Below are 14,127 nucleotides of genomic sequence, written 5' to 3'. Positions count from 1 at the left end.
TAAGTTAATAGTTACAATACAATATATACAGAACATACACTGGAACACACAATCTTTTATTAAAATAACAGAACTGCAATTTCTATTTTTAGTGTGTGAATCAGACTATTTTGTGTGGTCCTGATAAATTGCTGCAGTCATTCAACAGATCAAACATAGGGAAAGATACTCGTATATGGACAGAAAAAGATAGAATGGTGCTTAAAGATTTTTTTCTTTGCCTGAAGTCACTTCATGTTTTTCAACCTGTTTCTTCATCTGTAAACTACTTTTTCAAAACTTTTCTGTAATTAACAAAATGTGAGATGCTCTTTTTTTTTTTCTTTACAAAAATACTTTCTTAATAATTATTTCATATTTTAACTTTCATTGTTTTGCCCATCTGCTGTTACAGTGCTCCTGGATAGTGATTAAATAGGGGCACATCTTAATCAGTGCTGACAACAGCCAATTATGTGCCAGAGGGAAAACCATTTGTTTGAATTTGCTAGTGGGTGTTCTAAACTAATGTGCACTGTCAATCTAAATGCTAAACGGGCAGCTTTTAGGCTCAATATTGACTTAAGGATAAATTAAGGATCACTCTTATTTACCTTAGATTTTGCCAAAAGGACATAGAACTAATATATAAATATGTTATACAGTGATACAGGTTTTACATAATAGCATATTTTGAGGTGTTTTGTAGTATATCAGTTTAGTTAAGTATTTTAGACTGTGTAATATAGATGTTTTATAATAAATTTCTTTAATTGAAAAACAAATTGGTGATGTTGTAGTTGGTATTTCTCTGGCTCCAGTGACCGGTGCTAGTCATACCGAAGATAATACTTCACCAGAGGTGTCCTTTTCTTTTGTCACATCCAAGATATGAACAGTCCCTGGTTTCAGTAATACATCATCTGACTCAATCTGACTTTTACTCTCTTCTACTTCACTGTATTTCCCCTTGGATTGTTGTGTTGCCTTATTTAAGACTTCTTTTAAGCGATTCTTCAGTTCAACATCTGGACAGAAGATGTATTCATAGAGGGTTCCTGCAAGAACTGCGCCTACCACAGGTCCAACCCAATACACCTAAGAAATAAATACAATGGGTATTATCTGTAAAATCAAATTCCAGAAAAAAGTTATACTGTTGTGTAACTCACTTAGTTAGCTTTATCAAGAATATAATCAAGAATATAGTTAATGTATATTGATTTTCCGTTTATTGTTTCTATAATTGTTTTGTTTCATTTCACTGTTTGGCTGATCATTCCATTGGCCTTTTGAGGAAGGGGTGGAGAAATCACACCTACCCCATATATGGCTGATTCTTCCCTACCACAGGGTTGTGCCAGGCCAGTCATGAATGAAGCCAAGAACTCCAGGCCTTTCAGTGACTAAATATTTGCATTGAGGTGCAGATGGCTTGGATGAAAATGAACCTTATAAGAAAGGTTTGTCATCAAGGTACCATGTCATTAAGTGAGAATTGGAAGTAGAAGGCAAACACTTCAGGAGGGGATAGTTGGTGTTGACAACAAAAATAACTCCCCTCAAGGTGGTATCAGAGAGCCCTGACCACCCATGCCACAGCAATGTATATCTTCTCCATGATGGAGATAGAGTTAGGGTTAGAGGATACTCAATCCCCTCATAGTCCTTATAGAAACCAACACCAAGCAGGGGTCTCTGTTTGGAAAACAAGCTCTTGGCTTTGATTGAGGGACTTCTATAATCTTCTATAATATATAAAAACAAGCATCAGTCAGTGCCTGCAATGTATGAACTATCTGATTAAGACACACATTTCCCTCAATGTACCCCAGATATTTGACCTTACAGTATTTTCTCAGGGCATGATTCTGGTGACCTCGGCTGGCAATAATATTAAATTTCAAACCTAGCCCGTGTTTGCCTTTTAAATTACTGTGACTTTATAAACAATAATAATGTGGACAATTGGAGCAACCTTCTAGAATAAGGGTACTGTACCCAATAAAACGGAAGATAGTCATGAATTCACAAGTTCATTGAAAAATGGAAAAGGCTTTCTTCTTCAATTTTCAGATGGGAACAATTCCAACAGGTAAGGTCCTTGTGGATAACATGCAAATAAGAAGACAAAATCACAATATAGTGTAATAAGATTTTTAATCACATAACATAAATTACTACAATGACAAGTATCCAAAAATCATAATCCTCCACCAACAATAAAGCAGTGTACCAGAGATGGTGGTGTATAATGCACACCCATTCACATGTAAGCCAATAACCTCCAAAGTCTCCCAAGAAAAACCTGGAATGGCAGCTCCTGGATGTGCACTCCTCGCCTGGATGTAAAAGATCCCCTGGTGCTGTGTTCCTGTCACCAATGCGTTTCGACTCCTTTAGAGTCTTTTTCAAGGTGTATACAGTTGGTGGTTTCTCAGTCCACATTATTATTGTTTAATTTGTGTTTATGAGGTGTTGTATGACCACCTCGGTGGATTGAAGTGCAGCATCCGCTACATTGAAGCGCAGGTTCTCACATTTTATTATACTGCAACTTTATTTCTGCAGCCAAGATCACCAGGAGTACTTTATTTGAGAACTCCGATCCTATTACATAACCCTCGAAAACTTAGGGCTGTATTCAATTAGACGCAAAAAGCCATGATTCACAGAAAAGTATCGTCGATTTCAGCTTTTCGCGTGAACTTATCTCAAAATGAATTTCTAGCTGGGTTTCGCGTACGCGGAAAGTCAATGTAATGTAATAGGCAAAAAAGATTCGGCACAGAATAGCAGGGGAAAAGAAGTGCACATTTTTTATTTTGGGGTGCAGAAGTTGGGAAACCACTGAGAACCCTTGGTACAGCCCCCAAGGACAAGTCACCCCTAAAAAGGGGGAGGCTAGCCAGGAACACCCCAAAAAATGCCTTTGAAATTTGATGCAAAAATGAAAAAAGTGTGTGGGCAACTTCAAAAACTAGCGTGATAAGGTTCTGGGGGTGCTCTAAGAAGGGGCCAAGTGTTTTTGGGATTGCAGTTGCTTGTTTGCAGGAGGAATTTCACTTTGTCTAAAACCTCCCTTTAGAGACATTAAAATATGCTACAGTAGTACCCATTTTCCAGTACCCCAAATTTGATGGAACTACTTATTTTCTCCAAAACTCTGCCTTATGCCATTCTTCACCACTTTTACCAAGATGCTAATAGCAAGCAATTACCACCACTTAGGTTCCCTAACTAGTTAAATTAGGGCTAATACTAAACTACCATAATGATTTCCGAGGTCACCCCATCTCTTTCTGAAGTACAGAGTGATGCCCCCAATTCTGACAGTGCCAGTTGTGAGTCCCTGTACACAGCCAGCTATCAGCTAGCAGTGGGCAGCGTGGGAGTGAAATGGCGCCGAGTCCTGGTCACGGCGCCTTATATAGATGTGAACTCTCGCGAGAATCCGACATCAGGAGGATGATGTTCGGCCTCGCAGTGGGATCCGAGTCAGGCGGGAACACCCGAGCCGACTCGGATACCCGCTGTTCGGAGCGGTTTGGATTCCACAGAACCCAAACCGCTCATCCCTACTTGTTGTTTCTCTGTGTAGAAAAGCAAAGTAAACGGCGCACTCACAAGGTCACTCTTATTAAGTGAACTGCTTATGCCAAAATATAGAAATAAATAGGATTATCTGGAAACCAATGACGTGCGATAAGGTCAATGGCTGGGTAGGCACACATGCATAAAAACACAGTTTTATATATCAAAATTCTGAAGCATGACAGGGACTATGATAGGGGAGGGAGTATGACAGGCTCTGCCTCCCCTGTCTACCCTGACCGCATGTCCTTGCTGAAAATCCTATGGCATTAATAATCCCTGATTTTTTATTGTGGATAATCAGTACCTGCATGCTTCCTTATGGACGTGCTATCTATATAGGCAATTGGAGACATGAATCATTCTGAGTAAATTGTGAATATTCTGGTGTGTAATCCTACCTTCTTTAGCCTTGCTAACCTGTATCCCTGCTGTCTCCTGTAGCAGTGTTGAGCACAATTGTATCTACAGTATTTGCCTCATCATTTGGATGCCTTTTATTTAATAATATAGCCCAGAAAGGAGACTATTGAATACTCAGAAATGTATTCTCCAATTTGGCATATAGTCCATTTACACATATAAATTGTTAATTCATTTTAACAGGTTGACAATGTGTATAAAGGTCGGAAAAATAGTTGAAATGTTAACCAGATAAACAAAGATAAACTGATAGAAAAAGTATTGACAGACTTTGACAACATCTTATAAAACAGCTAAGGTAATCCACAACTCAAAGAGCATCACAATTACAATGCACATTCTTTATCAATAATATTATAGGCAAAATTAAGATCCATCTTAGTAAAAAAAAAATAGTGAATCTTATGGTTAAACAGATCAGAAATCCATTGTTTCAGGGTAGCAGATCTTAGGGAATCGGTTGGAATCCCGACAGCGGCTGCCTGACATGGGTGAAAATCCAGATCGTCCCTAAGGTAAGTATTCACTAACCTAATTCCCTCCCCTAACCCTCCTTAGGGGTGCCTAACCCTAACCTTCCCCCAAATGCCTAACCCTAATCCCCCCTCTAAGTGCCTAAACCTAACCACCCCTTCCCCGCCGCCTATACCCAAGTCCCCCGGGGAGGTGCCCAACCCTAAGTCCCCCCCGGGGGTGCCTAACCCTAACCCTCACAACCCCTAGCCTAGCCATAACCTCCCGTGGGGGTGCCTAACCCTAAGTCCCCCCCGGGAGCCCTAAACCTAACCCTCCCCCCCACGGCTGTCCACACTCGGCACCCGGCATCACTTCGATTGGGATGCCGGGCGCCAGTCTCCCATCATCGGTAAAATGACAGGCGTCTAGATTTAGTCACCTGTCATATAACCCTCGCCGGGATAAAGCGGTCGGGAAGCCGGCTGTCGGGATTAGGTCCGCCGGCTTCCCGACTGCATACCGTTCTTAGGGTTATAGTTATCTAACATACCACAATACAGTAATTGATGCCTTGTTTTATTTTTCTGGAAAGAAACCCAGCCGTAGATTAACAGGTGTAATCCATTTTCAGGTTTTTTTTTTATATATTTTTGATTTTATATATATATACAGTCAGGTCCATAAATATTGGGACATTGACAGAATTTTCATATTTTGGCCTCTATTCACCACCACAATGGCTATGAAATGAAACAAACAAGATGTGATTTAACTGCAGACTTTCAGATTTAATTTGAGGGTAATTACATCCAAATCAGGTGAACGGTGTAGGAATTACAACGGTTTCTATATGTGCCTCCCACTTTTTAAGGGGCCAAAAGTAATGGGACAAACTAAACAATCCTAAATCTAACTTTCACTTTTTAATACTTTGTTGCAAATCCTTTGCAGGCAATTACAGCCTGAAGTCTGGAACACACAGACATCACCAGACGCTGGGTTTCATCCCTGGTGATGCTCTGCCAGGCCTCTACTGCAAATGTCTTCAGTTCCTGCTTGTTCTTGGGGCATTTTCCCTTCAGTTTTGTCTTCATCAAGTGAAATGCATGCTCAATCGGATTCAGGTCAGGGGATTGACTTGGCCATTGCATAACATTCCACTTTTTAGCCTTAAAAAACTCTTTGGTTGCTTTTGCAGTATGCTTCGGGTCATTGTCCATCTGCACTGTGAAGCGCTGTCCAATGAGTTCTGAAGCATTTGACTGAATATGAGCATATAATATTGCCCAAAACACTTCAGAATTCATTCTGCTGCTTTTGTCAGCAGTCACATCATCAATAAATACAAGGGAACCAGTTCCATTGGCAGCCATACATGCCCACACCATGACACTACCACCACCATGCTTCACTGATGAGGTGGTATGTTTTGGATCATGAGCAGTTCCTTCTCTTCTCTTCCCATCACTCTGGTACAAGTTGATCTTTGTCTCATCTGTCAATAGGATGTTGTTCCAGAACTGTAATGGCTTTTTTAGATGTTGTTTGGCAAACTCTAATCTGGTCTTCCTGTTTTTGTGGCTCACCAATGGTTTGCATCTTGTGGTGAACCCTCTATATTCACTCTTGTGAAGTCTTCTCTTGATTGTTGACTTTGACACATATACATCTACCTCCTGGAGAGTGTTCTTGATTTGGCCAACTGTTATGAAGGGGTTTTTCTTCACCAGGGAGTAATTCTTTTGTCATCCACCACAGTTGTATTCCGTGGTCTTCCGGGTCTTTTGGTGTTGCTGAGCTCTCCGGTGTGTTCTTTCTTTTTAAGAATGTTCCAAACAGTTGATTTGGCCACACCTAATGTTTTTGCTATCTTTCTGATGGGTTTGTTTTGATTTTTCAGCCTAATGATGGCTTGCTTCACTGATAGTGACAGCTCTTTGGATCTCATATTGAGAGTTGACAGCAACTGATTCCAAATGCAAATGTCACACCTAGAATCAACTCCAGACCATTTACCTGCTTAATTGATAATGAAATAACGAGGGAATAGCCCACACCTGTCCATGAAATAGCTTTTGAGTTGATAGTCCCATTACTTTTGGCCCCTTAAAAAGTGGGAGGCACATATTGAAACTGTTGTAATTCCTACACCGTTCACCCGATTTGGATGTAATTACCCTCAAATTAAATCTGAAAGTCTGCAGTTAAAGCACATCTTGTTTGTTTCATTTCAAACCCATTGTGGTGGTGAATAGAGGCCAAAATCTGAAAATTCTGTCAATGTCCCAATATTTATGGACCTGACTGTATCTTGCAGATATCGTCAGGTTGCCCTGCAAGTATGGGCGATGAAAGACATCATTAATGATCCGTGGGAGTGCGTATCGTTAACGATGTCTTGCATACACACTGGACAATATTGAATGCGATGAACAATAATTATATCATTATCGTTCATATCGTCCAACTTATCGTGTACTGTGTATGCGGCTTAAGTCATTGCCACTCTGTTATCTTACATAGCACTTGTAGAAGAAGAGCATAGTGTTCAAAGTCAGTAAAGAACATAATGACACTGCAAGGCTTTTAAAGTCCCAAAGTATTGTGCACAAAAGGAGCATATTGGACTCCAACATTAAATTCTGTTTATGGAAGCTGTTCTTTTCTGATCAGGAAGCAATGAAATCATGCAATGGGGCATTAGATAGCAAGAGGAAGTGGTCAGGTAAATTACAGAGAAAGGTCTGTACATGTCTACAAACTTTGGTGTACCCTTCAAAGGTTTGGTATGGGGCCCACACATTTCTAATTATGACCCTGAAACAGAGCAGTATCTAAGGGGGTAAATAGAAACAAATGAAAGGGTAGATTTTTAAGTGAATTTATTACTTATTCCACTATGCAAATCTGTAGACAGAGGCACAAAGAACCAAAAGTCTAAGTTTATTTTTTCATGGGAAATATCAAAAAAATAATATGGACATGCTCTTTGTTATGAGAGAGGACAATTATGCTGATCTGCACAAAATGAATTGTGCTTTGCATCCAGATAGAGGATTGTATTAATACTTGCTTTTATTACACTGTGTAAAATATCGCTGGTGCTAATAAAATGAATAATATATATAAAGGCTAATTGAGGTTACACAGTTTCACCTACAATATTATTTGACTTTTACACATAATATGGTAGTATTAATACATATGGCTGGTCTTACCCAATGGTTTTCCCATATGTTCATAATCACTGCTGGTCCAAAAGATCTTGCTGGGTTCATGCTAGATCCTGTATAATTAATCTATTGAAGAAATTAGCATGCAATCAAAAAATGTTAATGGGAATAGAAACAAATAGTAATAAAACACAAGTGTGATAATCAGTTATTTCTAAAATGTAAACTATATTGTATAAAACTCGTATAACAAAAATTTATATAATATTTATGCACTATAGCATGTACATATAATTGTGTGCTGTGACAATTCATAACAAATTATAAGCTCAATTATACAGTATTTGTTAATTGTCAAAATATTTTTGCCAGTTAATTGGTGAATCCTAATAATAAGTGCACCAAAACAAGTAAATTAAAGATTAATTTTTTTTGGTGTTTCTTCTATAAAATTAATAATATAAATTAACTGCAGAGATACAAAGAACTACAGTTTAGATATAATGGGGCTATTTTTTTTTTTATTAAATGGCATCCCCCCATTTCATACTAGCAACAGTGCTCAAACAGTAGCTTGGGCTTGTTGCTGCAAATTCGGGAGGACAAGTCTTGGGTTCCAGCTAAAAATGCAACAACCAGCACTAGGGTATGACTGTCTAGGCTCTTGACATATGGGCTCCCTTGTTACCCAGTCCAAAACCATTTATCACAAGGCTGAATACAATAGTGGAATCAGGCTTGCAAATAATCTTTTATGAATGTGCTACATTGTATTAATGCAGTTCAGTAAAGACTGAGGCCCTCATTCAGAAGCTGCCGCAAGAAGCGATCGCTCTCTCTGAATGAGGGCGGCCGCTTCCTTTTTTTAGTGTGGCCTCCTGGTCGCTAGCTAAGCTGTGGGTTACCACCCACAGCTTAGCGACTGACCAGGTTGATGGTCACGATGGTGAACACCATCGTGACCATTGGAGCTTGCGACGAAACCCTAAGGTTGGGTCTCGGCAACTGCAAGCCCCAGGCAGCTTCCTGCTCTGATCGAGCAGGAAACTCCCCACTGACATCACTGATGATGTCAGGGTGGCCGCCCACAAAACGGTAGGCATTCCTTAAGGAAAGCCTCCATTTTGGAAACCACCCCCCCGGCCTGCCTACAAAACGGGGTGAGCTGTCGATCAACATCGACAGCCGCCCCTTTTGTAGAGAGCTCTGGAGCGAGAGAGTTTCTCTCTCGCTCCGGGGCTTGTGCACGCGCAGTGCGGCCACTGCGCATGTGCAGGGCTGACCATCGACCCAGTTGCGAGCGCATTGGCGATTGCAACCGGGTCTGAATGAGACCCTGAATCCTTCCATAAACCAATCAGAGCGGTTTTCTCACTCTCTGGCCAATCACAGTGAAGCAGCTCTGCTTGTTTATTACTGAAAAGCTGGGAGGTTTCTCATTTGTGTCATGGCTCCAATTGGATGAAAAACTGTAAGACTGAATATTTAGCTAAAAGAGGGTGTGTGGTGGAATCTTAATTTCAGCATTTTTTTCATGGTGTGTGTCTTTTTATCATTATATTTCCCTATGCCATGCAGGTCTCAGTGGCTTGGCATGTTGTTACTTGCAGTGCTACAAGTGATAGAATGCCCTGCAGCCATGTGTATGCTGGAACCTGTGGGTCTACAAGTGTCAGTTCATGGCCGTCAAAATTTGTTGGACCCACAGTGCCACAGGGAAAAAAACAAACAGCAAAAGCCACCATCAAGGGTGTTGGGAGGAGTCCAGAGCTTTCAGCACAGGGATGTTTTTTTATCTAGAGCATGGGGTCTCCATTTTTTGCAGGCTCAATTCCTTTAGAAAATGCAGCCCCATGCTGAAATGGCTGTGACTGTGTGCCTTTACATTAGTGGGAATGCACGCTACAGGTATATCTGTTATGGAATTTTACTGTCCCAGAACATCTGGGAGACTCCCCATTTTTGGGGAGTCTCCCAGACCCCCGGAAGAGTAGGCAGTCCTCCTAGTAAAATGGTCTGGATGGGTGTGCATTTTGACCCCACCCCTTCTACACAGACCTGCGAATCACAACATTATGCCATGAGAGGTTGGAGCCTAATGACGAGAGGTGCCTGTCACCACCTCCATCAGCAGTCAGCTGCATCTCCCCTCCAGGCTATTCCTGGAAGGGAGAAATGAAAAGTAGGCAAATATGTGTAACAGTGAGAGTACCTGGACAGGGAGGGACACACAATTTGCAATAAATTATTTATTTATTTTGCTATGCAGGATTAGAATGTCTGTCATCATTTTGATAATGATGGCTGACATAGCTAAAGCATTATTATAGGCTTAAAGCATATCATGCATAAGAGATTAAGGACCTGATTCAGAGATGGACACAGATGCAAATGCCACACGGATTCTGAAATTACTGAGATGCCCACGTGCAATGGCGCTAATCTATCTAGGTGCATCTTTAGACACACCATTTCTGCTCCATCGGTCACACCATTGCAGCTTGCACCAGCCCTACGGCAGGCACAATTTCTCCTTCTGGACATGGAGTCCTGTGTCAGTGCTATTGCATCTTTAGATGCAGTCGCTGTTAGCAACACTCCTGCGCATGCCACATCTGACTAACCACCCCTATGTTACCTCTCAGGAAACCCACTAAAATCCTTGGCTCTGCTTCCAAATTTGTTCTGCGTTTCCCAGCAGTAATCAGCAAGCGCTGCGCGACCTGTTCAACTGGGTGAATATTGGCATGGCATGCAGTTAGCGATGCCTGCACCCCTAAATCAGGCCCTAAATTTCCTATGATAAACGCCAATTTAGAAAAGTTTTCAGTTATGGATCATGGACACTGAGGTCACACACAAAAGTGTTCACAATATAAACCCATAACATAAATTCACATACTTCGCAAAAGCTTAGATCTGCAAATTGCTCTGTAATGTACTGCTACATCAAATAAAATGAATAAAGCTTTTCATAATACACTCTGCATATATAGTTTCCATACTTACTGCAAATAAATGCCCTATGGCCACGGATAATCCAATTGCTAATGCTACGGATCCAGTGATGTCATTACGCTTTGAGTCACAGCTTGCACAAATAGTAAAAAGCAGCTGGAAGGTGATTATTAATTCAACGAGTAGCCCATGGAAAGGGGAGAGCATCTCATTCACCTAGGAATAGATGATAAAAACAGAAAAAGGCACATATATGTATTGTACATAGCTCAAAGTAACTGTACTGTATATAATAAATTGTCTCACAAGGGAAAATACAGGTTGATGAGAGCACCTTTTGGGGAAAGGTATTGCAAGGAAATGTTTGTTTTATAAATATTGTTGTACTGTTATAAAATTTGTAAAAATGGTCTATTAAATATCTGTAATCTGGCACGAGAATTATGATTCTGATTTTATGATGCTTTGTAATCACAAAATACTTTTTAGACTTTTTATTTTAATTTTCTTATGAATGGTAGTAAATAAAAATGCATGCATACAGTGTCGGACTGGGGCATGAAGGGCCCACCAGGGGAATGCAGTAGTAGCGGCCCATTCTTAAGGGGTGTGACCAGCCACCAGATGCTTGGTTGACCAATAGGCAAATCTTTGTGTAGTACCTATAGAAAGGAACCAAGCACCCATGATCAGTGGTACTACTCCGCCAGGTAACTGACCATCTAATAGAGTAACAATGTCTGATTTGAGATCTGGAACCTGACACCTAGAGAAGTGGGTGGGCCCTCAGGCAGTGGAGCCCACCGGGATTTTCCCTGTACCCCTGTGGGCCAGTTCATCCCTGCATGCATATACAGTACTATCTAGGAGTTTTAGAAATATTTTTTAGAGCAATTGTGTTTTATTTTCCTTTTTGACCTCTATTCAGTGGCACCCAAAGTTGAGTCCTTGCATAGACTTACTACTTGAGCTTGCATTTAGAGTTGCACTTATCTGACACTTGTGGCCCCTTGTTCGATCTTGGGTTCAGGATAGGGATGTGCAGGCTCGGATAGGTTCGAGTTTGCACATGGAGTTCGGATTTTTCCCTCCAAAAAAACGGAACTCAGAACGAGGCAAAACGTCATCTTACATGGACGAACATCATCATTCCTGGACAAAAGACCAGGAATGATGATGTTCGTCCATGTAAGATGACGTTTTGCCTCGTTCTGAGTTCCGTTTTTTTGGAGGGAAAAATCCGAACTCCACGTGCAAACTCGAACCTATCCGAGCCTGCACATCCCTAGGAGCATTAACATGCAATACAGTAAGCTGTGCAGACATAAATTAAGCATGTAATTTTGAGCTGTATCCAATGACAGACTGTCAGAGGATGAAGTGGTAGAGGCCCAAGCTTAAGGGGAGTGGCCAACCACCATAGGGTGTATGGCCAGTCACCAGAGAGGGATTTGGCCAACCTTTAGAGGGGACATGCAAGGAATAGGGCCCCTTTATAAAGGAGGAGACAAGGATGTGTCAGGACCACCCGTTTGGATTGGCAGGAGGGCTAATTTTGGTGTAGTTTCCATAGAAACAATCCAAGCACCCAAATTGATCCATGAACCTGCTCCACCAAGTTACTGAACCTCTTGTAGAATTACAATGCATAATTTGAGTGCATTGTCTGGAACCTGACCCATAGAGCAGGGGATGGGGGCCCTCAGGCAGTGGGGCCCACTGGGGATTTTCCCTGTACACCTGTGGGTTAGTCTGACCCTGGCTGTATTTAATTTTGAGTTACACAGATCTTACAGTACTGTACATTAGCTAAGTGATGTAAAACCTAGTGTTTGTTTTGGAGCCAATGATAATGATTGTTGCTTCTTTGTTCCAGATACATCTATGTGCTAGATAAAGGGTTGTGCATATCTTAAAATGCACATGAGCAATATAAACCTAAATCATGCCTCATCAGGGCTGGATTAAAGCTACTTGTGGCTGGGGTTGAAAATGATCAAAGGCCTTCTGCAAGAATTGGAGGTGAATGGTGTGGTATATGCCATGTGGACATGTGCACCCCCTACACTATCAACCTCAATGTCACCCTAAATACCTAAAGTAGAAAAATTGCATAATTGTGCGAGGGCAACAGAAATAAAACTTTAATACTCAGGATTTATAGCTGACCGTGTGGCCAGCAGAGTAACTTGTCATCATCGTCATGCTGTTATGATGATAGGTCTGTTTTTATGTGGAGGCATGGTGTTGTAGTATCTTCCTCATTGTTAATCTGGGCCTGTGCCCAATGAGTGTACAGGTAAAGGAGTAGACAAATTTAGCAGGATATTTTTGTAGTTTAACCGGAAATATTGAATATCCACTTTGGGTACAAGAATATTTAAAACAATTACATTCATTTTTAGTCACAGTGAACTACTGTACATATTATTAATCCATGCTTTAAATAAACCAGTATGTAAATACGAGAATATTATAGGAGACTTGGAAAGTACATTTTTAAAATTTTAAAAAAATGTTGTATTAATAATTCTCCTCTGTGTAATTGTGCGGCAAATATACAAAAACAGTGTTGTGCTCTGAAAAGAAACAGCTTTAGTCTGATAATTACCTTGGTAACTCCCAAATTGCCTGCGACCTTTGATGGAGTGACCAAGTAGAGAAGACCTGCTCCTGCAATGGCTCCTAAGCACTGAGCAACAATGTAAAAGGCTGACTTTGCAATGCTGATTTTCCTCATGCAAACCATTGCAATAGTGACAGCTGGGTTAATATGGCCTCCACTTATGTGTCCAAAGCACTGTACAAGCGTTGCAATGCTAAGTCCAAAGCAGAGTGAAATAAGGACCAGGTCTGCTGGTGGAGGATCTTCCTTTGAACTCCAGTTGATAGTTGAACCAAGGCTCAAAAAAACAAATATCAACATGGCCAAGAATTCGCCAGTCACTGCTTTCCAGAAAGGTTGTGTCCAAACTCCTTTGCACGCCACCATGATGGGCTTACACTTGCACAGAGATCCACACTTACTAGAAAAAGAGAATATTGTCTTAGAGACACATATTGACATATAGTAATATAGATACTTTTCAGCATACGGATGTGTTCTTATACACTGTAACTTCAGTTGCGTCAAACAACCCCTCTCTACGTGACAGGTTTCAGGCGATTCGGCCACGCCGAGCACCCATGCGTGCTATTTGTACATTAGTAAGTGTGACTCTGAATATTAAATTCTATGAGGCAGTGACCATGGCTTTTTCTCATGCCAAGTTCCGATGTGCTTCATCTGCAACTTCTTACATGTTTATAACTAATTCCTGTGCATTTAGATTCGCAAACCAGAGTCTCAAGTACACTTTGGGCCTGATTCAGAGATTTATGCTTGTGCAATCACAACTGCATTCTCTCACAGATCGCAGTTGCTAAAATATGCTAATGCCTTTAAAAGCATAGCCGACCATAGGGATGCCCACTGCTGTTTTCTCATATCCGTCCGATGATGTGCAACTGCTTAAACATCTGTAGCCTTGATGCACATTGGGCA

The 14,127-nt window shown here is 40.9% G+C and overlaps 1 protein-coding gene across 2 annotated transcripts; it reads right to left on the bottom strand.

Annotated features, from left to right (window-relative positions):
- Positions 1-813: 813 nt before the first annotated feature.
- On the bottom strand, positions 814-13,602 carry AQP4 (aquaporin 4). Of its 2 annotated transcripts, XM_088469782.1 has the most exons (4): positions 13,195-13,602; positions 10,635-10,799; positions 7,671-7,751; positions 814-1,077 (listed from the first exon to the last, which is right to left on the bottom strand). In XM_088469782.1, exons 1-4 carry the CDS (start codon positions 13,573-13,575, stop codon positions 814-816), a joined length of 891 nt encoding a protein of 296 aa, XP_088325908.1. In that variant the 5' UTR covers positions 13,576-13,602. The 2 variants fall into 2 exon arrangements, with proteins under 2 accessions (XP_088325908.1, XP_088325909.1); XM_088469783.1 differs by lacking the exon at positions 7,671-7,751.
- Positions 13,603-14,127: the final 525 nt, after the last annotated feature.

This window comes from Taudactylus pleione, unplaced genomic scaffold, assembly GCF_031769625.1.
Source record: "Taudactylus pleione unplaced genomic scaffold, aTauple2 ptg000093l, whole genome shotgun sequence".
Taxonomy (NCBI): Eukaryota; Metazoa; Chordata; class Amphibia; order Anura; family Myobatrachidae; genus Taudactylus; species Taudactylus pleione.
The sequence above is the reverse complement of the archived record's forward strand: the minus strand, read 5'-3'. Positions and strand labels throughout refer to the sequence as shown.

Coding starts and splice junctions, on each gene's coding strand:
- AQP4 (XM_088469782.1), bottom strand. CDS start 13,575: ATGGTGGCGTGCAAAGGAGTTTGGACACAACCTTTCTGGAAAGCAGTG. Junction 10,800..13,194: donor GCAATTTGGGAGTTACCAAG/GTAATTATCAGA, acceptor ATCTATTCCTAG/GTGAATGAGATGCTCTCCCC. Junction 1,078..7,670: donor ACATATGGGAAAACCATTGG/GTAAGACCAGCC, acceptor TTTATTTCTTAG/GTGTATTGGGTTGGACCTGT.